General features: G+C 43.0%; 1 protein-coding gene across 19 annotated transcripts in view; it reads left to right on the top strand.

Moving 5' to 3' along the window:
- The window catches only part of LOC135234095 (voltage-dependent L-type calcium channel subunit alpha-1D-like), an 89103-nt gene extending 63961 nt beyond the window's left edge, over window positions 1-25142 (top strand). For 4 of the 19 annotated variants that reach the window (XM_064298269.1, XM_064298283.1, XM_064298271.1 and 1 more), the window contains exons 28-50: window positions 744-902; window positions 1182-1292; window positions 2817-2900; window positions 4013-4096; window positions 7821-7862; window positions 8985-9113; window positions 9534-9599; window positions 9729-9820; window positions 10733-10892; window positions 11151-11278; window positions 11422-11518; window positions 12146-12248; window positions 13485-13586; window positions 15911-16041; window positions 17283-17435; window positions 19725-19841; window positions 20644-21014; window positions 21630-21656; window positions 22447-22587; window positions 22964-23130; window positions 23495-23616; window positions 23902-24219; window positions 24440-25142. In XM_064298269.1, the coding sequence (XP_064154339.1) occupies window positions 744-902; window positions 1182-1292; window positions 2817-2900; window positions 4013-4096; window positions 7821-7862; window positions 8985-9113; window positions 9534-9599; window positions 9729-9820; window positions 10733-10892; window positions 11151-11278; window positions 11422-11518; window positions 12146-12248; window positions 13485-13586; window positions 15911-16041; window positions 17283-17435; window positions 19725-19841; window positions 20644-21014; window positions 21630-21656; window positions 22447-22587; window positions 22964-23130; window positions 23495-23616; window positions 23902-24219; window positions 24440-24733 (3198 nt within the window). In that variant the 3' untranslated portion in view covers window positions 24734-25142. The remainder of the gene's footprint in view (window positions 1-743; window positions 903-1181; window positions 1293-2816; window positions 2901-4012; window positions 4097-7820; window positions 7863-8984; window positions 9114-9533; window positions 9600-9728; window positions 9821-10732; window positions 10893-11150; window positions 11279-11421; window positions 11519-12145; window positions 12249-13484; window positions 13587-15910; window positions 16042-17282; window positions 17436-19724; window positions 19842-20643; window positions 21015-21629; window positions 21657-22446; window positions 22588-22963; window positions 23131-23494; window positions 23617-23901; window positions 24220-24439) is intronic. The other 15 variants (XM_064298287.1, XM_064298285.1, XM_064298288.1 and 12 more) reach the window with 10 other exon arrangements.
- Window positions 25143-26018: the final 876 nt, after the last annotated feature.

Below are 26018 nucleotides of genomic sequence, written 5' to 3'. Positions count from 1 at the left end.
GATTTCACAGGAATCATCAGAACCTCTGTGAAAAAACTTGTCACAGCCTTGCTCCTCACTTATGGTGTGCAATTTTAATGATTTCTTTTGGTAGGGTACACCTGAGCTGTATTATCAGTTTTAAGATTCATTATTTATAAGACACCACTAGAGGGAGCCCAATTTCAATGAAATTCTAACATTTCTCTGACCTACTTTACTGAACTAAAGCCATGATTTCCTAGTAAGCTGAACACAAACTGCTTGTGTCCCTGCAGAGTGCTTCAGCTAACCTTTGCACAGACCTGCTGTGCATTTGTATTTACACTGTAATCCTGGTTTTTCAAAAAATGTCACCACCAGTGCAACCACTGCAGAGAAGTGGTCAAACTCAGCACATTCTTTTTTTGATATGCACATTTTTATTAAAGGAATGCTCAATTATTTATTTTTAAGGTTGTAATACCAAAGAATTTATTGGAAAACAACTACAGTCTAGGATAAAAGAGTTTCTTTCAACTGTGCACTTTGTCTAACATTGGTTGGTATACATGTGGCTGCATGTTTGCGTGTAGATTTAACATTGTGTTTCTATTACCAGTTCGGCATAATGTGTGTGTATGTGTGTGTTTGTGTGTGCGTACGTGCTCGTGCGTGCGCCAAAGCGTGGGGGTGTTGTGTTTGTGGGTAAGTACTCGTGGGTGTTTGGTAGATCGCTTGTGTAACGCTGCAGTTGTGACGGAGAGTTTCTGTTTCCGCTGCAGCGCCAGTGTGTGGAGTACGCTCTGAAGGCCCGGCCCCTGCGCAGATATATTCCTAAGAACCCCTACCAGTACAAGTTCTGGTATGTGGTGAACTCCACGGCCTTCGAGTACATCATGTTCGTGCTCATCATACTCAACACGCTGTGCCTGGCCATACAGGTAAACACTGGCCCTCAGAGTCTGCCCTGCGTCAAGGAATACTGACGGCCGCGTCCTCCAGCTTAATCTGCTTCCGCTGCGTGTCAGATAACCTCTGTCGCTCAGCGTCTCTGCTCTCTCAGTCTCTTGGTTTACACTGATATGTTTCCATGTAACTTACTCCCCTATCTCCCGATCTGAGAGATTACTAATGAACGTGTCAGCAGACACGCTGCTTATCTTTCTGTCACACCCACTGTCTTTCTGTCGCTCAAAAAGTGGCTCTGTCTCTCCGTGTAGCATTATGGTCAGTCCCCTCTGTTTAACTACGCCATGGACATCCTCAACATGGTCTTTACTGGGGTCTTCACTGTGGAGATGCTGCTCAAATTAATTGCCTTCAAACCAAGGGTAGGTCCCCCTCTTTGTGCGGTCCCCCGTTTGTGTGTGGTGAGCAGGGGTTAGCACACAGCAGTACACACACACAGAACCGACATTACATTACATTTATTTGGCAGACGCTTTTATCCAAAGCGACGTACAAAAGTGCAAGATACTGATCTTCAGCACCTTAGCTGACCATTTTCAAATGTATATGAGACATTTTCAAAGATTTCCACCCATATATTTGTCCAAATACAAACATCAACTATAAAACTAGAGGCTCCTTGACTTAATTTCTGTATTTATTTTGTTCTTTTAATGGAAAAGGCTTCATGATACAGCTAGTCAAGAAGCACACAGTAAGCCACACAAATAACACAATCAAAGCCAAGTCTATTGGTGCGCTTCAAGTTCATGTTTCATTTTTTGTTGCCAATGTATGGGCGATATGGAATTTAACCATGGGGAAGATGGGGCTTATGTGTGGTGTGTTCTGCTGAAGCCCTCTTTCTCAGTGTGGTGACACATCCCACAGTCAGTGCCAGTGCTAACTGTGGCTGGCAGCCCTATGGGTAGTGCCTGAATAGGCCGAGCCCCACCCAGCGAGGGGGTTTCAGTTGGCAGAGTTTCCCCACCTCATTGCTAGTCAGTGGCTCCTTTGTTTGATCAGGCGCCTGCAAAATAAAGTGGGGAAGTAGTGGGGCTGAAAGATGTTTAAAAAAACACAAAAACAGTTTTTATTATCAAAACTCACCAGCCATGTCTCTTTCTACATGCAGACCCAACAAACTAATTATTGAGATTCATCGTAAATGTATGTATGTATGTAAATTAGAAGCATGCTTTATTTGACAGTAACTTTTCGCAACAGATGCATCTGTAAAATACAGAAAGATGAGTAGTAGTTGATTGTGGGTGGCCTGAACCGGAGAGAAGCTCAAGACTGGATCCACTGGGTTTAGTGACTTGTCCATTTTCCTACCTCCATACCCTCCCTTCCCATTTGATCCCTCATCCCACCAGGAAATGCATGCTAAGGAAATAGCATCATATCCTTGCCTGCTCCCACTGTTCATTTACACTCCTACATTGGTAAATTGCTGCCTATAGAAAGAGTACTGAAACAGTACCTCAGGCTTAATATTCATACGTTTATGGTTGTACATGTGTATTTTGCCCCAGTATCAGTTGTCCCTTTTCATAAAAGGTAAGATGGCATGAGTATTCCAAGCTGTATTTGAAGAACGCACATCCACTTGCTGTGTGGGCTAGTTAAGAAAAACTGCTGAATGCAGCACTGTATTGTAAAGCTGAATCAGTATTCTGGGCATTAATCATATTTATGCCATGTCCATGTTATTGCAGGAACAGTAACCTGTTCTGTTTATGTCCATGTAAGATTTGGAATGGAGTCTCGATCCAAACTGCATGTGTATAAGGGGATTTTGTCTTACTTTTCCCAGTGCCTAGGTTTTCCAGTTTTGTCTGTATGACCTGTCCGTTCCACCCCTTCCTCCCCTCCCCCGCTGGTGCCCTCGCTGCTTTGTTCAGGGCTATTTTACGGATCCCTGGAACGTGTTTGACGCCCTGGTGGTTATTGGCAGCGTAGTAGACATCGTTCTCAGTGAGATAGATGTGAGTATGCCCCGCAACACCCCCCCCCATCCCTGCTCTCATCTGTCCCAAACTGGCTTCTCCCTTTCGCTCTCATATCCCCATCTCATCTCCTGGACAAGTCACTGGTCCGGAACTTTCCAGTCTTCCCTCTGTGACTCGCTGGGCAGGGGTTCCAGGGCTTGGAGGCGGGCTGTTCTCTCAGACTGTGTGGCACTGCAGCTCTGCGGGCACTCTCAGTTACTCAGCACTTCAGAAACGGGCCAGGCAAAGCACGCTGTTCAGCACTGTTAGGTTCACTGCCACAGTGAGCTGATAATGACTTGCATTATCTAACCCTTTATTATTGCTCAAAGTGATTTACAGCAGGGAGGGGGCGGAGGAGGCTCACCTTATTTAACACCAAGCAACAACTACACTAGTGTGGAAGATTTTAAGTCTTCTCTCTTGTGGAGAAATACAAAGATGACTTATTTTGAGTATATTTCTTTATGCTAAGTGCCTTATCGTGGTTTCCTGGGCTGCTTGTCATATAGTCCTGGCATTCTGCTGAATATGTAACCTCCCATGTTTAAATAGTTCCCTTGGAGAACTAATATTTTTCCTTTTCTCTTTGTAAGAACTGCAAGTTTCTCTGTCTATCTAGGAGGTATAAAACTTGCTGAATAAATTGTCGATTTTCAGAGAGCTGCACAGAACCACAGACGTTGTACAGTATTTCCCTCCATGATATAATGTATTTAAGATTACTCAACCTTGACTGAAGTCTCCGTGTAGAACTGAACTACTCTTTGACAATTAGTGTGGTTTTTCACCAATTATTAGTTTTATTCGTTATTGCTGGTGTGGTGGTCATTTTCTCCTCTGCTGTCACCATGGTGATGCCGAGTACAGAAGGTAGCTGAGTAGAGCTTTCAGGTCCGTTGACAAGAGCAGTGCTGTAATGCTCATTAATTTTGGGCCCTTGTCATAGACACAGTGCCACCAGACTGCAGAGAGAGCCCTGTTGGCTCTGTGGCTGTGATTACTCGCTTTAACTTTTCCATCTTTTCTCTTTTTCTCTTGCTTCCCTCTACCCCCCTCTCTCTTTCTCTCTCTCTCTCTCCTCTGCGTCTGGCCATGTCTGTTTACAGCACTATTTTGCTGATGCATGGAACACATTTGATGCCTTAATTGTTGTTGGTAGCGTCGTTGACATTGCTATCACCGAAGTCAATGTAAGTAATCACTTTTGCAGCCCCTTGTACCGTTATGTCTCCCTCCTGAACTGAAAAGTCTTGCAATAACACCAGGTGCTGGCTTGCATCAGTGTCTCAGGGCAACCTGACAGCATCAGACAAAACGATACTGTGCATCTATCTGGAAATATGATGCGTTGTTATTTAGTTAGTTCTCATTAACTGAAGGGCAGCATTGTGCTCTGGCGCTACAAGTTTTATCGCAAGGCTTTTGCTCAAAGATATTGTGTTCTGTACTCTGGGAAATGTGTGTTGTGATAGATGTTTTTTTAGTAGCAGCTCTTTTTCTTTTGAGCACACACATGCTCAGGCATAGATTACTTGTGTCCATAGACTGCCATCCATTTTTTCTGAAACATTTGTGACACATTTGTGTATGGTGTATTTTGGTATTGCACAGGTGTCTTTGCCAATTTCAGAAGTTTGTCTATAATAATTGGCAAGTGTATGCGACATCTTATACTCAAAGGACAATGTCACAATGTATTTTCATGTATTATTCTTTACAGTTTAAGAATTTCTTAGGGTCCAGTATACAAAAAAGTCTCTTCATTTCTCTGTAAAAGTCTGATTTCTGTAAAATGTTGCATGGTTTTGAGTAAAATGACTAATATCAAGAACATAACATATTCTGTAATTATAAATTATGTAAAGAATGTGCCTGTAATGTGTGGTACACATATAATAGTTTGGATATTTCTTGGGTAGTATTCTTGAAATGTTATCTTTTTTATTTTAAGCCTTTTCTCTTTGCCCCTGCTTGTATAATTTCCTAATCTGTGTCTACAGTGGCTCACACCTAATCATATTCACAAAGCTACACATAAGCTATTGTCAAAGTATTGCTGATCATATGGTGTGTACTGTAAAGTGAAACATCCTTGTAATTGAAATGCTTTAATTAAGGCTGGAAAACTTATGGATGACTTCTTCAACAGTAAGAGTAAATTCTACTCTTCTGCATGGCCACTTGTTTGATAGATATAACCACAGCTGGTTTGAGTAAGTCTTGCTAATTTGAAGTGATACCTACTTGTGGTTCAGTTTCTGCTGAATGGGTTGATTCGAGCACAGACAGACAGACTAGCACGTTCACTGATAGTCTTAATAAATCGTGAGGTTCATAAGGCAGAATGGGCTACCAGATTTGATGAATGGCCTCAAGTGATTCAATGAAATTACTTTTATACAGAGATGCTTTTATGCTGAGACCTACAGTAAAGACATAAAATACATTTATGATATGCATATCACACTGTGTGCAACAGTGCATTTCGTAAGAATTGATCCATGTGTAGCTAACCTTTGGAGGAGGGTCACACAGACATATGAGGCAGTAAAATAAGGGTTCTATGAGGCAGCGAGGGCCTAGCTCTGATTTCATTAGATACTGATTGAACAGGCTGCGGAAACAAAGCCCCAGATGTTTGAAGCCTTTTTGGAGAGTCAGAGGAACCTGCAGGAGTGTAGTGTCTTTGGATTTGTAGGTTGTTGAATGACTTGTTGCTGAGTTGTGCACATTTCCTCTGCTTTTCTCCCTCAGCAGTGCTTTTCCAAGTGTGCTCTCCACTGCGTCTCTGTCTGCAGTGATCTTCTGTTTGCTTTTCTCAGCTGCACCGTTTGTGCATGTGTGTACCTGCGCTTGCATGCGTGGGTTTGTGTGTGTTCCTCACGTGTGTGTGTGCGTGTGTGTGCGTGTGCATTAGGTTATGTGTACTTTTGTGGACTGTTCTTATGTTTGTCTGTGTTTGTTTGTGTGCATGCATGTATGTTTCATGCATGTCTGTTTGTGTGTGTGATTGTGTGTGCATATCTATTTTGCTGTGTAAAGCTGTGGGGTCTGTTTTAACATGTGCACGCGTGTGTCCCTGCCAATGCAGTTGTGTGCATATGGCATATGTGGGTATTAATGGGTATTTTTGAATTGTTTTTCTATACTGAGATAATGTTTTTTAGGACTATTAGGACAATATTAGTGATGGTCATAAGAATATTCAATAACTCTCAAACGATTCAACAACCACATCTTATCAACCCTGGGAGGTAGCTAATTAGTCTTGTTAGATGTAATGTCTGGAATTTTTAGTTTTGCAAGTGAACATGGGTTTCACTCTATTTCTCTCACACACCCACTGCCCTCTACTCTGTCTTTACTGCTTTGGTTTCTGACCTCCCAGTGTTTGGTTACTGACACTTCTTCCTTGGAGTCTTATACCCATCTGTTTATTTAATTTCAGCCTACAGCAAGAGTTAAAGACAGATGAATTCAGTTAATACAGTTTGTAACACTGTCTTTCTCTGTGCTCAAATGTGCAAAATGTAGTGTTTTCTGATATTTAGGCTCAGAGCCAGCTAAATGAAGTTAATATCCTGTAGCACATCTCTAGAAATTGATATCATGAGCGCAAACTGGCCATAAAGACCATCCTTCAGATATAGCAGCACAGTGATACTGTTGAAAGTGAGCACTGTGCTTCTCATTTAACCCTTTCAGAATGTTGTTGCATCCCCCTTTCCACCCACTTCTTTTTTCTTCACATTTTGTCCGCAAAGCATTGCACAACAACTTGTTTAAATACAGACTGGTGGAACCGTGCATCCCCAGTTTAGACTAGTATTAAATTCAGGGTCAGTCCAGGGTTGTGGAATGTCATGTCTGTACGGCAAACAGCTGGTGGTGCAGTTGTGGTGCGTCATTCATCTCTGAAGCAGCAGGGTAAACAGGATTCACTGAGCAGCAAGATTGATCATGACAGCTGGTATGCTCATTAAGTACCATATTAGGTTCCCCCTGGTATAGCCAGAAGATGATATTGCTTATATTAATAACCAATATCATCTTCTCTGGTTTGTTTTCAACTAGCTGTTTTTTTAAATATCAAGTGTGGGTGTATAGTCACGGAGAATGCAGAACTATGTGACATACTGCTGTGCTTAAGAATAAGCCTCATCATTTGAACAGCATTCTGGGAGTGTTCACTGTCTGCAGTGTCACTGTCAGTGTCTGCTTCTTTATCACCTATAATGCACCTTCCTGAACTCCAATCTTCTTCCCATATATAATTACAGGCTGGACTATTCACATGTATTGTATTTCATTACTCTAATTTTTGATGCTGTAGCTAAGGTGGCAGCAAACAGCAGTTTTATTCTTTATTAAGTTTAACCATTACAATCTGTTTACTGCGTACTGTAGTGTAGTTGATCTGTCTCTGAATTAATTATTCTAGATAATGTCATTAAATTAATATTATATTCTTTCATGTTTGCAGGGATTGATAATTTATGTAGTGTACACATTTTTGAAAACATTGTTTGTTTGCTGGGAGGTCCAGTATTTTGTGGCTATAATGTTGTATGTTGCCTGGGATGTTCGTTTGTTTTTGTTCTGAAAATGTAGTAATGATGTGTGTGTTTGGCTGCCATGTTCAATAGTTAATGTCAGAGAAAGTTGGGATGGTGTTTTACAATGTTGTGTCTGTGTAAATGCTATACTTCTGTAGGTTCCTAATGTTATCCAGTAGTAGTTACTGAATGTTGGAATAACTTGTTGAGTGTGTGAGCAAATGCAATATATGCAGTAATCAATGTTACATCGAGGTTGTTCTAACGTACGGGTGTGTTTTACAGGGATGTTCTTTCATTCACATTTTTTTCATTAGATTTGTGAGTTAGTCATTAATGCAGCATTTTGATTTTAAAGCCAACAGAGACTCCCGTGGTGGAGGTGGAGGTAGAGGCTGGGGTAAGATGCTCCACCCACTGCCTGCCCTTCCTCACCTCCACTTTTGGTTTCTTTGTCCAATTATTTTTTGCTTTGGATAATCTGTCTCCTCACCTACTTCAGTTTTTTTAAGTTTTAGTTTAGTTTTTTAGTTTTGCCTTTATTTCCAGATACTATTTGTGTTGTCATTTCCAAGGAGAATGTCACGTACACTACTGGTTTGCCTGACCAGCAGCGTGGGCAGTTCTTCCTCTTCGAGACCCTGTTTCAAAACTGTTCAAAATGCATGTGCCTTCCTGGAGCTTTAGACTTCCTCATGACAGGGGCGTGGCCCTAGTAGAGCTCTGCATGTTCGTTCCTCTGGACAAAGGAAGCCATACGACTGCAGGCACAGGCAGTCGAGTATGGCGCGGTTTTCCGGCATGATGCCCCCTCACTGCCCTCCCCCCGGCCCCCCGCCTCTGGGTCTGTCAGAATGCAGAAGACGTGGTAGTGCTTTAACACAGGCGTCAGATCAGCTGATGCTATGCACTGCATGAGTGATGCTTTGGGTCTGTAGGTCACAATGTCCATGATCAGAAATGGAACCCTCTTGTCGTTTTTCATGATTCATGGTGATTTCAGCATTGAAAGTCCATAAGTAAGTAATGTAAATGTAAGAAAAAGTGGCGTCAAAATGACTTCCATGCATATGTTGATATGGATCTATTTCTGAACATCAGCACTGAAATGGAAACACCTGCACACATATAAGACTCGATCACAAGACTAATTTCTATTTTGCTTCTTTTTTTATTATGAATTAAAGTTTGATCAGAAGTAAAATGTTCTAGAGTGAAAATAGGCATTTCACTGCAAAGCCAGGCACAGGTTATATCAGGTGTGGATAATAGCAGACTAGTGGAAAATCCCATGAGCAGAAGGTTGTGCAGCATATTCCAGCAGTGCTGTTGGGAGATTAAGTCAGAAGCTGTATGTGATGTTTGTTTAAAATTGTTCAGAACTTCACTTCCCAGCACTGCATGTTTTACACATTGTGCAACTTTCAAAGCTCTGCACCTACATATTGTGGTTTAAAGCACTACCAGATCCCTCTGTATACCAGTCCCTGCCTGTATACTGACATCACCCTACCATCTTCAGAACACGGAGGACAGTGCCAGGATCTCTATCACCTTCTTCCGGCTGTTCCGAGTCATGCGATTGGTCAAGCTGCTGAGCAGAGGAGAGGGCATTCGCACACTACTGTGGACATTCATCAAGTCATTCCAGGTGAGTGGGCATCCTGTCACTGATACAGATTAAAAAGTATGATGCTGAATGTAGTCAGTGGAGCTTGCTGCTTGGGCCCTGGACTTGAGGGGTGTCGGTGTGAACACACTGATGCTTTATGGCCAGTGAGTGTATTGTGTGATGCAATCCATGTGACACAACTGGACACCTCTAGGTTACAGTGGGGGATTGTTCTCAGGTTTCCCTCTGTTGCCATGGTAATAGTGATGACAGTGTATTGATTACTATGTGAACGTGCAGCATGTGCCTGACAATAGTTATTTTTCATTGTTTGCCCTTTTTTTCATGAAATGAAAGCTCAATGAAGACAGTGGTTGAAATGAAACGTAATTGTTGATTGGAATTCATTAGCTTGGCTTGCACATGCCTGATGTGGTCTCTAATGGGCTCTTCCTCCAGGCTCTGCCATATGTTGCCCTGCTGATTGCCATGCTGTTCTTCATCTATGCTGTTATTGGGATGCAGGTAAAACATGCTTTTTATTCTGTAGAACCCCTGAGGAGTATATTTAAAGTCTCACGCAGTGAATAATGTGTTGTACTTCATGCAGTGGGATAGATTCAAATGAAAGATGGGGTTCTGCCTGTTTTTCAGGTGTTTGGTAAAATAGCCATGGTGGACGGCACGCACATCAACCGAAACAACAACTTCCAGACCTTTCCCCAGGCGGTCCTCCTGCTCTTTAGGTCTGTGATTTTACAAATGCCTTTCTGCCATCTCATTTACTGCAGCCACCCTGGAGGCACGATTTTGCTGCTGCCTTCTAAAAGTGGCCTATTCCAGTTAGCTTCAGTACTGATAGAAAAAGATGGGAAAAGTGGCTGTAATAGATTAAACAAGAGAGGTGAAATGAGGGTTTTGTTCATGTTGAGTCCCTATCTTAATGAGGAGATGTCTTTCACAGGCGTATGTTGCTGTGGTCTTTTCTGTATATGTGAAGCCAAGTGTCTGTCCTTACTTGTTTGTGGTTGTGGTTGTATGAGTGGTTTCAGATAAGGTTGAGGTTTGGCCTTCGTATGATTGGTTCTGTTTTTGGTTGAGGTATGGTAAATGGTAAATGGTAAATGGACTGCATTTATATAGCACTTTTATCCAAAGCGCTTTACAATTAATGCCTCTCATTCACCCATTCGCACACACACACACACCAACGGTGAAAGGCTGCCATGCAAGGTACCAATCAGCTCATTGGGAGCAATTAGGGGTTAGGTGTCTTGCTCAGGGACACTTCAACATGCCTGGAGGGGGGGGGGGGATCGAACCAGCAACCCTCCGACTGCCAGACAACCGCTCTTACCTCCTGGACTGTCGACATAGGGGGCAACAATGGTCAATGCGTGGTCTCTGTATGAAGACTTAGTGAGTCGCTCAGCTTTGTGTGGTTGTGGATGAGTCCTGTGGTTGTGTTTTTAGTATATTTCAGTCTGAAAACCAGTTGGGGTTTGTTGTTAGCTCTTCAGGTTGATTGTATGTCACTGTGTTTGAGAACAAGTCTATGTGCAGTCTCTGTTTGAAGGCTTGGTTGTCTCGGTCAGTTGTTTGCGGCTATACTATGTGTGTTAGTGTGTTTGATTGCGTGGTTCTTCCTTCTTTCCCAGGTGTGCCACAGGTGAGGCCTGGCAGGAGATCATGCTGGCATGTCTGCCTGGAAAACTCTGTGACGCAGAGTCAGACTACAACCCTGGAGAGGAGAGGTCTTGTGGAAGTGGTTTTGCGATCATCTACTTCATTACTTTCTACATGTTATGCGCCTTCTTGGTACGCTGAGTCCAACACCTCCTTTTGTAGTTGTGGTGCAGGTCTCTGGCCTCTGTCCAGCTCTCCACTCCCAGATCTTTATTACTTAATTAGAGCTAATGATTAGATAATCAGTTTGGGAGGCTTGTCTTTTATAATCAATACATGTCTCCTTATTGCCCATATTACAGAAGGTGAAGTGGCAAAGTGACAGTGACACAAAAGATGAGGAAATTGTACATCCTCATGTAGATACATCTTTATTGTTCTTTCCCTCAGATCATTAATTTGTTTGTCGCTGTCATCATGGACAATTTTGACTATCTCACTCGTGATTGGTCTATACTTGGCCCCCATCATCTGGATGAGTTTAAGAGGATCTGGTCGGAGTATGATCCAGAGGCAAAGTGAGTATGGGTCTGGACAGCTCCATGTTTACACACTTGCTGTGGATGTCATGTCTCAAGGACTTGTTTCCGTGTGAGATCAGCTGTGTGGGTGTACATGGTAGGTGCTGACATGGTCCTGTGTGTGTGTGTACCCATCACAGGGGCAGGATTAAACACCTGGATGTGGTGACCCTGCTGCGCCGCATCCAGCCCCCTTTGGGCTTTGGAAAGCTGTGTCCCCACAGAGTAGCCTGCAAGGTAATCACACACACACACACACACACACACACACACTCTAACTCACGAATTGCGCGCACGCGCACACACAAATACAAAGATTTCAATGTTTTTTTGGAGCTGATAGGAGAACATAGGAATGTATTGTATTACAACACAGTGAGCCCTGATGGAATTTGACAGGATAGCTGAGGATAGCTCCCACACATAGGGATGTGTGATAAATTGTCTAGAAAGGAAACAGTTACAATGCAAACAGAGGGGAGTATTAATTCAGGGGCAGATGGCCTCTTGCTCTCTCTCTGTCCCAGTAGCCCTCAACAGCTCCCAGCAGACTAACTGCGACAGTTACGAGCCCCTGGCGTCAGCACTGAGCTGACATGGATAGACGCAAACCCCTGTGTCACTATTAAGTCTGCGGTTCATTTTTGTTGTTGGTATATAAACCAAAGGTATAATATGTGTGTGCATGCGTGAGTGCATGCACGTGTGCGTGTGTGCATGCGTGTGTGTGTGTGTGTAGAAATGGAAACCAAAAGTCTCTTGAATGTTTGTTTTCAGTTAATTTCAAATGTTCCACTGACTCATTTTTTCTCTTTTTTATATACTGATAAACTTGGATTTGACTCCACAAAATTCATATTTCAGAGATTAGTTGCCATGAACATGCCTTTAAACAGTGATGGCACGGTCATGTTCAACGCGACCCTGTTTGCATTGGTCCGGACGGCTCTGAAGATCAAAACTGAAGGTGAGATAATACCATGGCGGTTTAGCCCTTGTGTCTGTGAGGTTGTAGTGTGGCATGTCCCACTGAAGCAGAAGACCAGTCCAGTGGTACACCCCGTGATGAATCTGGACCATGCCAGCTCCATATGTGACTTGCAATCTCACAGGAAGCCTGTAATTATAGGGTACCAGGGTTTCAGTTGGGTTTCAGTTGGCATGCCAACTCCTCTGATTAATTGGACACCTACAGTCTGCCTGTTCCAGCATTTAAGAGGTCCTCTAGCCCAATGGCTGCACAGCTGATTTGTTGCTGCCAAATTAACTGAGACTGCTGTGGTTTGCAATTGTGATTGGGCAATGCCACATCACTGATGGTGCTAGATAAAGCATGGACATGGGGGGGGGGGGGATGGTGTGGACTTCTTTTCTTTAATTCTGGGTATCTTATCAGTTATGCGCCTGCTTAGTATGTTGTGCGCGTTACCCCCTTTGCTGCAAAATTATGCTTTAGAAAGAAATCAGATAATAAGTGGAAGCAACTGCTGTTTTAGGATGCCTGATGTTAACTATATTATTTTGCATTCACCACATCCTGGTACTCTTGCATATCAAATCAAGTCTGATAATATCAACCAGCAGGAGCATAGAGTAGTGCAACACTCAGCCGGTGTTTCTTAGAGTTCCAAGAGTAAATCACCAATAGTGGAGAAAAACAATTATGAACTATTTTCACAACACGATTTGACATCTGACATCTAAAGTAATAGTGCTGTTAGCATTGGTTCTGATAAGTGGCAGATGTTTTTGTCAAAGTGAATGAGGCTTTCAACGTTCTATAAATGAGCAGAATTTCTTTGAATATGATTGAATTAAATTCTGCTTTCTATAATTCAAATTCGGAGTGCTGGAGCTTTTTTTTATTTTAAATTCCAATTCAAAATCACGAATTTACCCCGACATTGCCTGTACTTTATTCTTTCACTGCTGGATCTGCTCTGAAAGCAAATAATTCCAATTTGCCACCTCTGTTATTTATTTATGGTTCCATATTTGAAATTTGCTATGCAAAAGGGCATCAGGCTCAAACCAGGACATTGAGCTCTTATTGAGAATGAACACCAGGTGTTAGTAAATCCATGTTGTACATGTGGTCATATTTTGCCCTTCCTCTTGGCATTAATGACAAAATTTCATGCAATCGGAGTTCTCCCCTTTGGTATTTTTCATAATTCCATCTGTAACTTTATTGGTTAAACAGGTAACCTGGATCAGGCCAATGAGGAGCTAAGAGCTGTCATAAAGAAGATCTGGAAGAGGACCAGCATGAAGCTTCTGGACCAAGTAGTGCCCCCTGCTGGTGGTCAGTCACGCCATTTTACTTTCTGTCCCCTTAGATCAGGGGTGTCCAATCTTATCTGAAAAAGGTGTGGGTGCTGGTTTTTGTTTTAGCACTACGGCACCTTATTCTACTAAATGACAGATCATAGTCTTCAATCAAGACCATAATTAGTAGAATCAGGTATTGTAGTGCTGAGCTACAACAGGATTGGACGCACCTGTCCTAGACACTTCCCTCCACTTATTTTCCTATGTAATCTTGCCTCCTTCTCTCACAATGTAGTGTCAGTATCCACACAAACACACACACACACACCTTTAACCGACACATATCCATGCATATAGTCATGTGTATGTGTGTTATGGAGGTCACATATCACACAACAGCACAAGAAGCCTCCAATGTAATATTGTCTATGCTCTGTTTATCTCAACTTAACTGATAGTTGCAGTTTTTTTATAACATTTTTCAGTTTTTCATAACCCTGGGGAAGGGATGCTTTGTGTGAAGATAATGTGATAAGAGATCAGCTCTGGAGTTTATGTTTCCTGTTATCTTACACATCCCGCAGTCCGCACCCTCTCACGTCTGAGCTTTCTGCAGATGCACAGCCGCAGCCTGCTGTGGAGTCTGCCTTATATCTCACAGCTTGCATGGCCTGTAGTCAGCACTGGCAGTGCTGCATGCCCTGTCTGTTCAGCACTAAACCACGTCTCTTTCTGTCCAAGCTTTTCTGCAGCTTCTGTCCCTGTCGCATTCTCCTCAGTCCTTCAGAATATTCTGAAGCAATTCTGTTTTAGGGTGGTGGCATGGAACTGGTGTTGCCTCTCTCCGATATCTGTCCCCTATGTCGTTGTTTAAAGTACCACGGACCCCTGCTTCAGAATTACCTCACTCAGCTAGCTCTGCTCGCCTGCATGTGCTCAAACCTAAAAGCAGCGCTCCTTGGATTACAACCATGTAGATGATCCCACAGAGATTAATGATTCATTTAGAGTGAGGTTGAATGGGAAAAGACATCTGTAGTAGCGTATCTGAGGGTGGGATTCCTGGTTATGGTATGAATATTAGACTAGATTAAATAATTATGTTGCATATATAGGCATGAAGTGTTGGAAACGTAGAAAAATAATCTTCTATTTGCAGTCTCTTATTGAGCAATGCCTGTCTCCTTTAACACCTGTTTCCTCTATGAGACCAACACATGCAGCTCTGTCACCTGTCAAAACTCTAGCTCTCTCCTATCAAGCACTTTTATTATGTGCTCTGTCACCTCTCGAATACTGCCATCAGTCCCTTCTGTTACATCTTAATTTGCTGCACTGTCTCTTTCCATAAAACCTCCAACTTTCTTCACTAACACTTTCATCAGACATCTCCACCTGTTTTCTTCCAACACTTCCTGACTGTGACACTGTAGATGTGTTCCCTCACACCTCCATCTCCTCTATGTCTCCCCTATGGCACATCCATCTCTGCTCATCTCTGTAACCTACATCAGCAGCTCTGTCCCCCTCTAACACTAACACTGTGGTTCTCCGGTTGGTCACGTGATCAGGTTGTGTCGTATGGATCTTTAAACTTGTGTTTATTTATGAATGATAATCCAATGGTGAAATATTATCCAAACTGTTTAGTAATATTTGAAAAGGAGCTGTTTGTGCTCAAGAGATTTGTATGGCATCCACAGAGCTCTTGCTATTTTTGCTCTCTCTTTGCGCTCGAGGCCAATGCCATCTGCCACACAGTGTGTCAACAAGGATTTATTTGATGGCAAACAACAAATAAAATAACAGATGAGCTGTAAAAACATGTCTCTGCTCTTACAGACTAGACATGCATGTGTGAGTACTTTAGAATCTGACTGTATAATGGTCACTTACAATGGTTTCCGTAGACTTCTTTAAGGCTTCTTAAAGCTTTATGGTATGAATAATGAAATGCCAGGGCTAAATATTTCCCATGGGCTCATGGTTAAATTTTTTCCCTTACTTTTTATGCTATTATTGCAAAACAAATTGATTCCATACAGTAAGTGTTACAGCCTATCAAGAAAATAAAATTGGAAAAAAGACAGCTGGTGTTGTCCCTTAGAACCTTAATTACATGAAGTGGTGTGGGGGAGCCTTTGGTTGATGTTGCTGTCTGTTATCAGTGTGACACCTGTGTTGGTGTGAGCGAGTGACGTCCGTGGGTGTTCAAGATGACCAGCCTGCAGGTGTCTGCAGCTTAGAGGGAGCGGGGGGTGGATGCGGGTCGCGTCCCGAAGACCAGGGGTAGGGGCCAGGAGGGCCCGCTCTGTGCCGTGCTGACAGAGCAAGGCTTTGTGTGGTCTGTTTGTTCAGATGATGAGGTGACCGTGGGGAAGTTCTATGCCACCTTCCTGATACAGGACTACTTTAGGAAATTCAAGAAACGCAAAGAGCAGGGCCTGGTGGGGCGACACCCGTCCAAGAACACCACCATCGCACTGCAGGTAAGAGCGCCTCCCCCCAGCTCCACCCACCTACCACAGTGCTAGCGAAGAGAATGCTGTGGGGTACCTGACTGCGGCGGGGAAGGAGGGGTTGTTGGGTTTCACTTGGGTGTAGCGGTTCACATCTCCTTTACACATGGCATTTGGACAGAATGCGCACACTGGTCACAGAGACACGAAAGGTCTCTCTAAACACAGTGAGTTTAGTGTCACATTGCTTGGTGGCTTACCGTGTCCAGCAGGGATGCATTTATATGGGATGCATTTATCTTCCCTTATATGGGAGGTACAAACCTGTCTAAAGACAAAATGGAAGTGTACTACTTTGTGGCATGGTATCATGGTCAGGCATGAGTCAATCTTGGATTTCTCAGTAATTGAATGGTAGATGCCCTAATTTGATAAGTGCTTCTTCTGACACTTATCTACAGTGGAAGGTGCAGCAGGCAGTATTATCAGCCCTCAGCCATAGCTCAGTGCATGTGTCGTACTGAGAGATGAGAATTTGCTGAGTGACTAAAATCCCCAGGTGTAGTTCTGCTCACCTTTTGCGCCTTTTGATCAGAGGATGAGGTGCAAGGTCCTGCGTTTGTTAAAAGAATTGAACAAACATTTTATGAACCAGGGATGAAGGGCAGAAGATAACTAAAATGAAGGTGACTGTTGAGGGCAGAGGATGAAAGAGTGAATAACAAAGTTTTGTTGTAAGCTTGAAAAGGTGAATGAACAGCTTTATTGAGGATGAAGTGAGAGAGAGACGGAGATCCTCAACACAGCCCTCTGTCATTAACGGCCGTGTTGAGGATGAAGGGGATTATTGACGACAGAGGGCTGTGTTGAGGATGAAGGGATTACTAATGACAGAGGGCAGTGTTGAGGATGAAGGGGATTATTGACGACAGAGGGCTGTGTTGAGGATGAAGGGGTTATTAATGACAGAGGGCAGTGTTGAGGATGAAGGGGATTATTGACGACAGAGGGCTGTGTTGAGGATGAAGGGGTTATTAATGACAGAGGGCTGTGTTGAGGATGAAAGGGTTTATTAATAACACAGGGCCACGTTGAGGATGAAGGATGAAGGGGTAGGTGAGAGATGGCAATGGAAGGCTGTAGGAGTGAATAGGGCACAGCTGCAGTGGCAGTGAAGGGGTTAATATGAGAGGGCTGTTGAAGGCTGAGTGACAGGGGATGGCAGGAGCTGTAGTGACGGCGACCCTCCCTGCGCCGCTCCGATCGCTCAGATCGCTGTGGAAACCAGAGTCCCCATGCCAGCTGCAGCAGCGCGTCCGGCTATCATGAGCTCTGCAGCCCGTCCCTGTCCAGCACCGGACCCCCGCTGGACCCCCGCTGGCCCATCTCTTGACCACCGCGTCTCCCTCGTCCACTGCTATAGTGTAGGTGCTTTCTCTCTTGTCCTGCTGTAGTGCCAGATTTAGATAGCGTAACCGTAGTGCTGTTGGTATCGTGCAGCTTCCCGTTTTAGTGATGGCTGATATTCCTTTATGTGGTTGCAGTCTGAGAGAGCAGTCATTTTAGAATAGACCCTAAGATGGCAATAGGAACTTGTGCATACATATAAATCCTGCACAGCTATACTGAAGCATATGCTTAACATGCAGTTGTGTTTTTAAATTAACCATTTTTTGAAGAGCATTTTGAAGAGTTATAATTTTATGTTCATTTTATTTATGTTAAAATTGTTACGCAATATAGAAAAAGTACTAGCCATTGAAAAGATTCATTGTAAATGTTCTTTTTTCGTGGAACTGGGTTATAACAATGAGTATATAGAATACCTCATCTAAAATCCATTGGTACAGATGGGTTAAAATATCCCAGACAAGGGTGTTTTTGCTGGAGAAATTAATAATAGCGCATTCTGTCAGCGCCATGTGTAAATGGGGCTTGTAACTAGGGACAGTAGGATTGATGCTTTGACTAGAACAGGAAGGCTCCTGGGCCACAAAGCCATGCATTAATTGTGATGTCATCCAGCTTTCTACTGAAGAACGTAGCCAGGAGAGGTGCTCTGGAAAAACCCCACATTTGTGAATATCCCACATTTTCTTCCCACAAGTTATGAGATCACGCAACACATATCAGCCATCATCAATGGTTCTAATTCCAGTACCACCCTATAGAAAACAAAAAGGGCAATTTCCTGAAAGGGCAATTTCCAATGTTTGACTGTATGTTCTGTCTCGGTTAAAGTATGTGTTTCCAAAAATGTAGGTTATTGAGTTTGACCTGGACATCCCTTTGACATGATAATATGAGAATCCCTAACAGTGGCCTGTAAATACAGTAGCTTTCCAGTCTCAGTAGTGGAGTACTTTCTAGAAATGTGCTTTTTGCTCAGTGTCTGGATGTTTAGTAACTGATGTATTTAGTATAATATTATGCATTTGAAAGATGATCAGACTTATCATCATATTCTCCATACATACATGTTTGCCCACTAACATTTGACCTTCATGTATAGCCATGGATCTTGCTGTTGTTGAAATTCTGTCATTTCAGATAAATCAAAATTTTGAGTTTTTACAGGTTTCAAAGCCATCTCACTATTTCTCAACCTCATTCCAACTAACTTTGCCTCTCTTAAATTGTTTGAATGGGCAGATGATATCATAATTGAAGATCCTGTAATTAGAAGCAGTAAATAACTTCTGGACAAGTGCAATGTAAGCTTTATCATACCAGTGTTTTAAATTCAAACCATATTCATATTTATGGGGCGAATGTAAGTCTGATCAAGGATTTCATGGTTTTAGGATTCAGAATTCATGCTGGCCTCTGCTGGTCTGTAGCATTCACCAGAGTGGCCTAAAAGGGAATTCCACCTGTCCTGTTCCAACCAACCCTATCACTGCACACCAATGCTATGCCTGTGGGACCAATCCTGCTGTAGTCCAACAACATTCTCAGCAAGAGTGACAAATCCTGTCACTGCACACTGAGAAATGATGTACTTGACTGACCACTTGTGATAGCCCTTCCTAAAAAAGTCAAGAAAGTAAGAACCACTTATATGGTAACTGAAATGAGTTCACTCATCATATAATGGTTATTTCCTTCATGAGAATTCCATTGGAATTTGCTTAACATCTCTAAAAGCAATAGAGCCTGCACACTTCTTTGTAGCTTCCAAATAACCAAAAAATATTTAAAAATATATAGAAAACCCAACACAGGTCAAAACATTGATGTTGTACTGTATTTTAAATGAATGATTGGTTATTTGAGAGCTACTAATATAGTGTGTGGCCTCTAATGCCTTCACCTTCTCTGCATCTTCTTACTTTTTTGTCCTTAGCCTTTGTAATGTAATAAAGGTGGAGAACAGTATGGACAGGTGGATTTCCTATTTTCAGACTTATTTTTACCAGACGTATTTTTAGACTTGGTGTGACCTGTGATAGGATCCTGGTTGCCAATGCAGCATTACATTAAATCAAGATTAGCCTTAAGTTTTTCTTCCTCTAAATGTTGGAATTTGCACAATTGCAGATTGAATTTAGGAGAATGTTTCCAGTAAGCATTTATGGAGATGAAAGGCAATTGTACAGTGACAGCTCACCTGTATTTCGCTGGGTGAGCACTAGTAAATGGCTGGTGGTGCTGTCCCCTCCCTGAAGAACGCTGTCTGTTGGTTCTCAGCTTTTCTCTTGTCGCCATTGCAGGCCGGTCTCCGCACGCTGCATGATATTGGGCCCGAAATTCGACGAGCGATATCATGTGACCTGCAAGACAAGGATCTTGTAGAATTTAACCCTGACGATGACGAGGATATTTATAGGGTAATCACCATTCCTAATTGTTAAGTCTTGGGGCAGCAGGAGTAAGCAGTAAACAGAGATTGAACGGTGAGAGTAATGAACCCAACCAAAGGTCACCCCTGACTACAGAGCGTTGTCTCCAAACGGCATGTTGGCTTTGTTCCACTGCAAATCTGCTGCTTATCCCTAAACCATAAACCCCTGTGCATTTTATAGTCTTGAAACTCTAATTGCTCAAAGTTCAGCTCAAATGAAGAGGCGCTTTCTGGTTCTTATTTTTGTCACATACATAAGCCATTGAACTTGCTTCTTCTCATTTATTTCTGAATAAAAGTTTAGTTCCCTTGTTTCATTATTATTGTATTGTCTGGAGACTTCCAAGGACAGTGTCTCAAAGACTCTGGATATTAGTTTTGAATGCCATAGTAAAGGCTGTAGTTTTTGAAGCCAAAGGACTGTTTAATGTATTGCTCCAGAGTTCCCATATTTTTATGCTTTCTTCATTTTTAATATGAATAAGTCTACAGTGCTGTCTCTAAATAAGGGGACTTTTACGTTTGGGCTTTCTCTAATCAGTGTTTCAGCTAGGCCAGGACAAGGTCACTTTCATCCACAACACTCTGAATGTGGATTCATTTTTAAGTTGCTTTTCATTTTTTGTCACATAATTGTTCATAATTGAACAACCTCCTGCATGTAGTATTATTCACAATAACATTAACTAACATCTGTCATTTGCAACACTTGCCAGTTTAGACTATTCAGAATCCCAAAGATCATTATGAAGCCAGTGTGGTTGATTTGACTGGAGCTTCCTTCACAGAGGAACGGTGGGCTCTTTGGCAATCATGTCAATCACTTCAGCGGAGACAGGAGGGGCTCTGTGTTCCAGACCAATGCCACACAGCGCCCCCTACAGATCTATCCTCCCCCCAACTACGATCCCGCCGTGGACCACATCAGGCACAGCAGGGGTGCAAACTCCCTGCCCCACAACCACCTCAACCATCACCCCAACTCCTATCCCAAGTCACCAAAGTCCACCAATGCCAACCTCAACAATGCCAACGCTTCCAGTTACCCCAACGGGAAGCGGCGTCAGCGGTACGAGGGCTCCCCCACAAACGGGTACCCCTCCCAGGGTTCCTGCTTCAAGGGAGACCATGACAAGCACAGGAAGCCTCAAGGGAGAAGGTAAGCGGCATGCAGCTGTTTCAAGATGACATGATGAATGTGAGTTACGATGACGTGAAATGCAGTGGCCGTAAATGCCCCTCTGTGACCCGCCCCACACTACCAGCCAACAGGCTTCCCTGCAGACTGCTGCACACAGTCCATATTCAACCTATGCTATGCACTTTTGATTTGATTGTTCTTAGTATATGATTAATCTAGAGGCTTTAGCTGATAAAGGAAGATGACATATTATGACTTAACTGCTCTGCAGTTTTAATGCTGCAACTACTGGTTCTACAACCACAGATCTCTACCCATAACTACAGTACCATTCTTTCCCTGGCCAAAATAACAGATCCCTGATTTCTACCACAGTCATCATTGTCCATTCCTTCACTCGCCTGACCACAGGTCCCTACCCCCTGACTCTCTCCATACCTGACCAAAGTCACAGATCTATCATACCCATACACACCAATCACATCCACCCTTTACAAGCCATATATAATACTGCTGTATATGTCTCATATACTGTATGCTATATATGATGCAATGTGCCTGCCTTCTTTCATCCTTTCTTTATTACCTAATCAAAATACTTTTTCTCAACCATTTCTCTGCCTTCTGGAGCAGGACACGCTACTATGAGACCTATATTAGGTATGTCTACTGCAGAACATGACCATGTCTCTTTCATCTTTAGCCAGTGCTTTGGAGTTCTTTGTACTGCATCCCTCCTGGTAAAGTAAATGATTCAGAGGCTCATAGATATTCCTTTTTCTGGTCCTGATGGCACTTGTCTTGCAGTGTCCTGGAGTTCAGTATGGGGCCGAGGGCTCCTGTAAAGGAGTAGAGCTCTGAGGCAGCAAAGCAGATGCCGTGAACCAATGCTACGCACAGACGATGCCTGAAAAATGCATGTGTTTATTGTAGCGTTGTTTAAAAATGAAACTTCACCCAACAATCTGTCATTTCGTATACCATTTCTAAGGTGTGGTTCACAGTGGCCCAACTGATCTACAGTCAGCACAAACAGATTCTACTGATGAGCTTGTTTCTGCAGAAAAATTAAGCCTGCAGCTCACAGAGAGATTAAATCAGTGCTGAGTGTGCCTGCTCCACCGTATTAAATGTTACAAGGATAAGGAAACGTGGTGAAGGACAGATTTTTCTGTGGGTTTCCGTTTCACTCTGTCAGTGCTTGTAGGCAGAAATGCACAGCTATGCTGATGCAAAGCAGCTGTGTCACACTTTGCCTGATGCATGGTACTGCCGTCTAAGCTGATGACTCTGGGCCTTTAGTGTTTCACACACCTAACCTAAGTGTCTAGGAAAAGGGAGTAGGCTGCTCACACTGCCCCCTGGAGGCATGTATCTGCACAGCAGTACATGGCTCATGCCGCGGTCACGCCATCCAGGGCTCGACACTGATCTCCTCTCCTGTGTGAAGGTCGGAACCGGGGGGCAGCCGGCACCCTACCATCTGCAGAGAGGACCTGCGTGGTGCTGACCGCTGTGACGAGGACCGCTGCTCAGGGGAGGACAGCGAGGAGGAGTTCTATGAGGATGACAGCATGCTGTCACCAGACAGGTATTGCCATGGCAACATCCTCAGCATGTACCATGTCTTTGTTCCTCATGTGCTCTACAGTTCCATGCCATTATGCCTTTAGAAAATAATTGAGGCTAAATTAATCAAACCTCACAGCACTAAATCGAGTAGTTTTAGCTTCGCCAAAAACACGTTTTCCAATTTTACAGTCAGCAGCGACTTATTTAATCCTCCACACCTGAGAATAGTTGAACTCTCAATGCTACCAATGTATGGGGTGTGTTTTGTGCAAGTTTCAAAATGTTTGAAACATTCTCTCTAGCACCAAGGATGAGCAGAAGGAGAATGTGGCAGTAGAGTATGAGTCTATGACTAACTTTGCTTACACTGTAAGTTGTTCTCCTGTTGAATGCAGAAGGTCCCATAAGAAGCACCAGGAGGTGTATCCCACCAGGGATCTTGACTATGGAACTTCCAGGGGCTACCATCACCCTCAAGGTTACTATGATGATGATGAACCTCCCATCTACCATGAGTCACGGAGTTCGCCAAAGAGACGGCTGCTTCCTCTCACACCTCAGGGTGAGTGGACTCCATCATGTGTTCTGCTACGGTTGACAGAGCTGCAGAACTTGCATTAAGAGGAACCAATATTGAGCATAGTAAGCACTCACAGCAACAAATGATATTTTGTACAAACCTGGAGCATTGGCCTTCAAAAAAAGCACTGAAATATCCCATAGCTGGAAACATGGAAATACAAGTGCAATTAAAATTATTTTTGCCTATGATAAGAGGAGGAGCAATGCATGTTTATTTAAACATGCACAAATAAAAAGTTTAATTTGTTTTGAATTAATTTTACCATTTTACGGTACATTTAAAAGTTAAAATTTGTCATTATTTAACTGAAAATATTTTTCTTTTCTGGGGAAAACTCGAGCAGCACATCCGAGGCCGTCCTTTAGTTTTGAGTGTCTGCGCAGGCAGAGCAGTCAGGATGAAATTCCACTGTCACCCCATCTGCACCAGCACACTGCGCTACCTCTGCACCTGATGCAGCACCAGGTAGGGCTAAGACACACACACATACCCCGCACACAAAAGCATACACACACAAACACATACACGCACACACACACACACACATTCACACGTGCATTCACACAAACACAGACACAAATACTCACACGCACACATTTATGTGCGCACACACAAACAGAAATACACACACACAAAGGCACACACACACACACACACACACACACTCGTGCACATACACATGCACGTGCACATTCCTATCAAGTCCCCAGAGAGCGCCGTGTTGCCCGCTGCGTCTGTCTCCATTTCCAGGTGATGGCTGTTGCCGGTCTGGACTCGAGCCGGGCCCAGAGGCTGTCACCGACCCGCTCCGTACGGTCCTGGGCCACGCCTCCCACCACGCCCACCAGCAAAGACCAGTCACCCTACTACACCCCCCTGATCCAAGTGGACCGGCCAAGCAGAAGAAGCACGAGCAGCAGCCAGTCGTCTGTGTGCAAAAGCTCCTGGTACACAGACGAGACAGACTACCCCCAGAGGACGTACACACCGGCTCACCTGCAGGTCCCTGCGGACTTCCGCCCCCACTACCATGAGAAAAGGGGCAGCGCCACCAGTCTGGTAGAGGCGGTAAGAGCAATTCCCACTAAACAGCACAAGAACAGGAACAACCACACTAAGTAAAGATCTGAGTGAACATGAGGTTGTCACTTGGTCTTTTGGATTATTCTAGCACTTATTTTAGGAAGATACGGTTATTTGGCTTTTTTTGCGATCTTCATCAATTAGCTACGCATGAAATTTTATTGTAATGCAGCAACAGACTCTCATGTTTTCTGTTGTCTTGCAGGTGTTGATATCCGAAGGACTGGGGAGATACGCGAAGGACCCGCGGTTTGTGGCGGCGACGAAGCACGAGATCGCAGACGCCTGCGAGATGACGATCGACGAAATGGAAAGCGCTGCCAGTAACCTCCTGAACGGCAGCATTTCGCCTGGGGTCAACGGGGAGATGTTTCCCATCCTGGACCCAAGGGACGATCTGCTGGACTACGCTGCTGGCTACAGTGACGAGGAGCCTGAGCCTCACAGAAAGTATGAGGAGGACTTAGCTGATGAAATGATATGCATAACGACTTTATAGCATTCGCTAAAGAAAGACAAAAATGCACCTGTTGGCTAATTAACAAAAGAAGTGCCTTCTTGTAATGGAATATAAAAGGCACTAAGAAGTAGGTGAGAGGACTGGGACAGGGCTATGTGTTTGAGTGACAGCCCTGGTGCACCTCTCACGAAGGATGAGGACCTCTCTTGCCAAACATAGCCCCGCCCCTTCAGCACTGAACCTTTTTACCAAGGAACGCCTGTGGCGAGAAACATGTGGCTTTCCGACAAGAGGAAATAGGAACCAGGTGAAACAGATATGTGCACTCTTACACAGGACAGGGTATTACAGGTGATGATAATCAAATGTACACAGCAACGTAGCGTCATTACCTCAGTCGATTTATTGTGCACTGGCATATCAAGTAAATGAGTTTCTGTTGCAAAAATACAACAAGAGAATACAACGAGAAGCATATCATGCCCCTCTCCCGATTTTGGATATAAAGTTAATTTTTTTTCTACCTTTAAAAACACTGGTAATAATTTATAACAACTCACTTCTAAGAAAAAAAAAAAGATAATCCCAACCTGTTTGTATAGGGATATCATTGACAGTTTTTGTATTATCAAACCAGAATCTGTTTATATGGCTGTCATGAAATGGAGCAAAACCATGGAAATCAACGGAAATAAAACTATTCACAAAAAATGCAGGTCATTTTTTTTGAAATGCTGTTTGTTCAATATTTAATTTCATAATTTCAATTTATATGTAAATCACGTGTAATATACAAATGAACATTTTTTAGTGATGTCCTATATTTTGTAATTAAAATACAGAAAAACAGCAATATGGGTCCTATAGCCAGTTCAATTTTAAAATACAATGTGAATATTCATACCCACAAGATATGCATTTTTTTTGTATAGTTGATCCAAATACCATACTGAGGCATTTAAAAAAAATACATCACAAAAGAGAAGTTTTTAAAAGTAATTCATGGGCTGATTCTTTGCATATCTTGTGCAGGGTAAATGCACAAGCAAGTTACTTCAAATGCTTTTTGCATCAACAGTTCTGCTTAATTGGGTGATTAAAAATACACCATTTAAGGAGTTTTACATATATTGTTGAAATACCTTCATTAATTACTTTAAAACTGAAATCACAACTACAGTTTTAGTTGTACAGTCATGATAATATCAATAACTTAAAACTGGTTAAATTCTCAGACTTGACTATTGACTGTGACTATTTTCGTAGTATAACACACAAAACATAATTATTTGCTTGGCAGACAGTTTTTGCCAGTGTGTTGTTC

This window comes from Anguilla rostrata, chromosome 11 (genome assembly GCF_018555375.3).
Source record: "Anguilla rostrata isolate EN2019 chromosome 11, ASM1855537v3, whole genome shotgun sequence".
Classification (NCBI taxonomy): Eukaryota; Metazoa; Chordata; class Actinopteri; order Anguilliformes; family Anguillidae; genus Anguilla; species Anguilla rostrata.
This window is presented reverse-complemented; position numbering and strand designations above follow the sequence as displayed.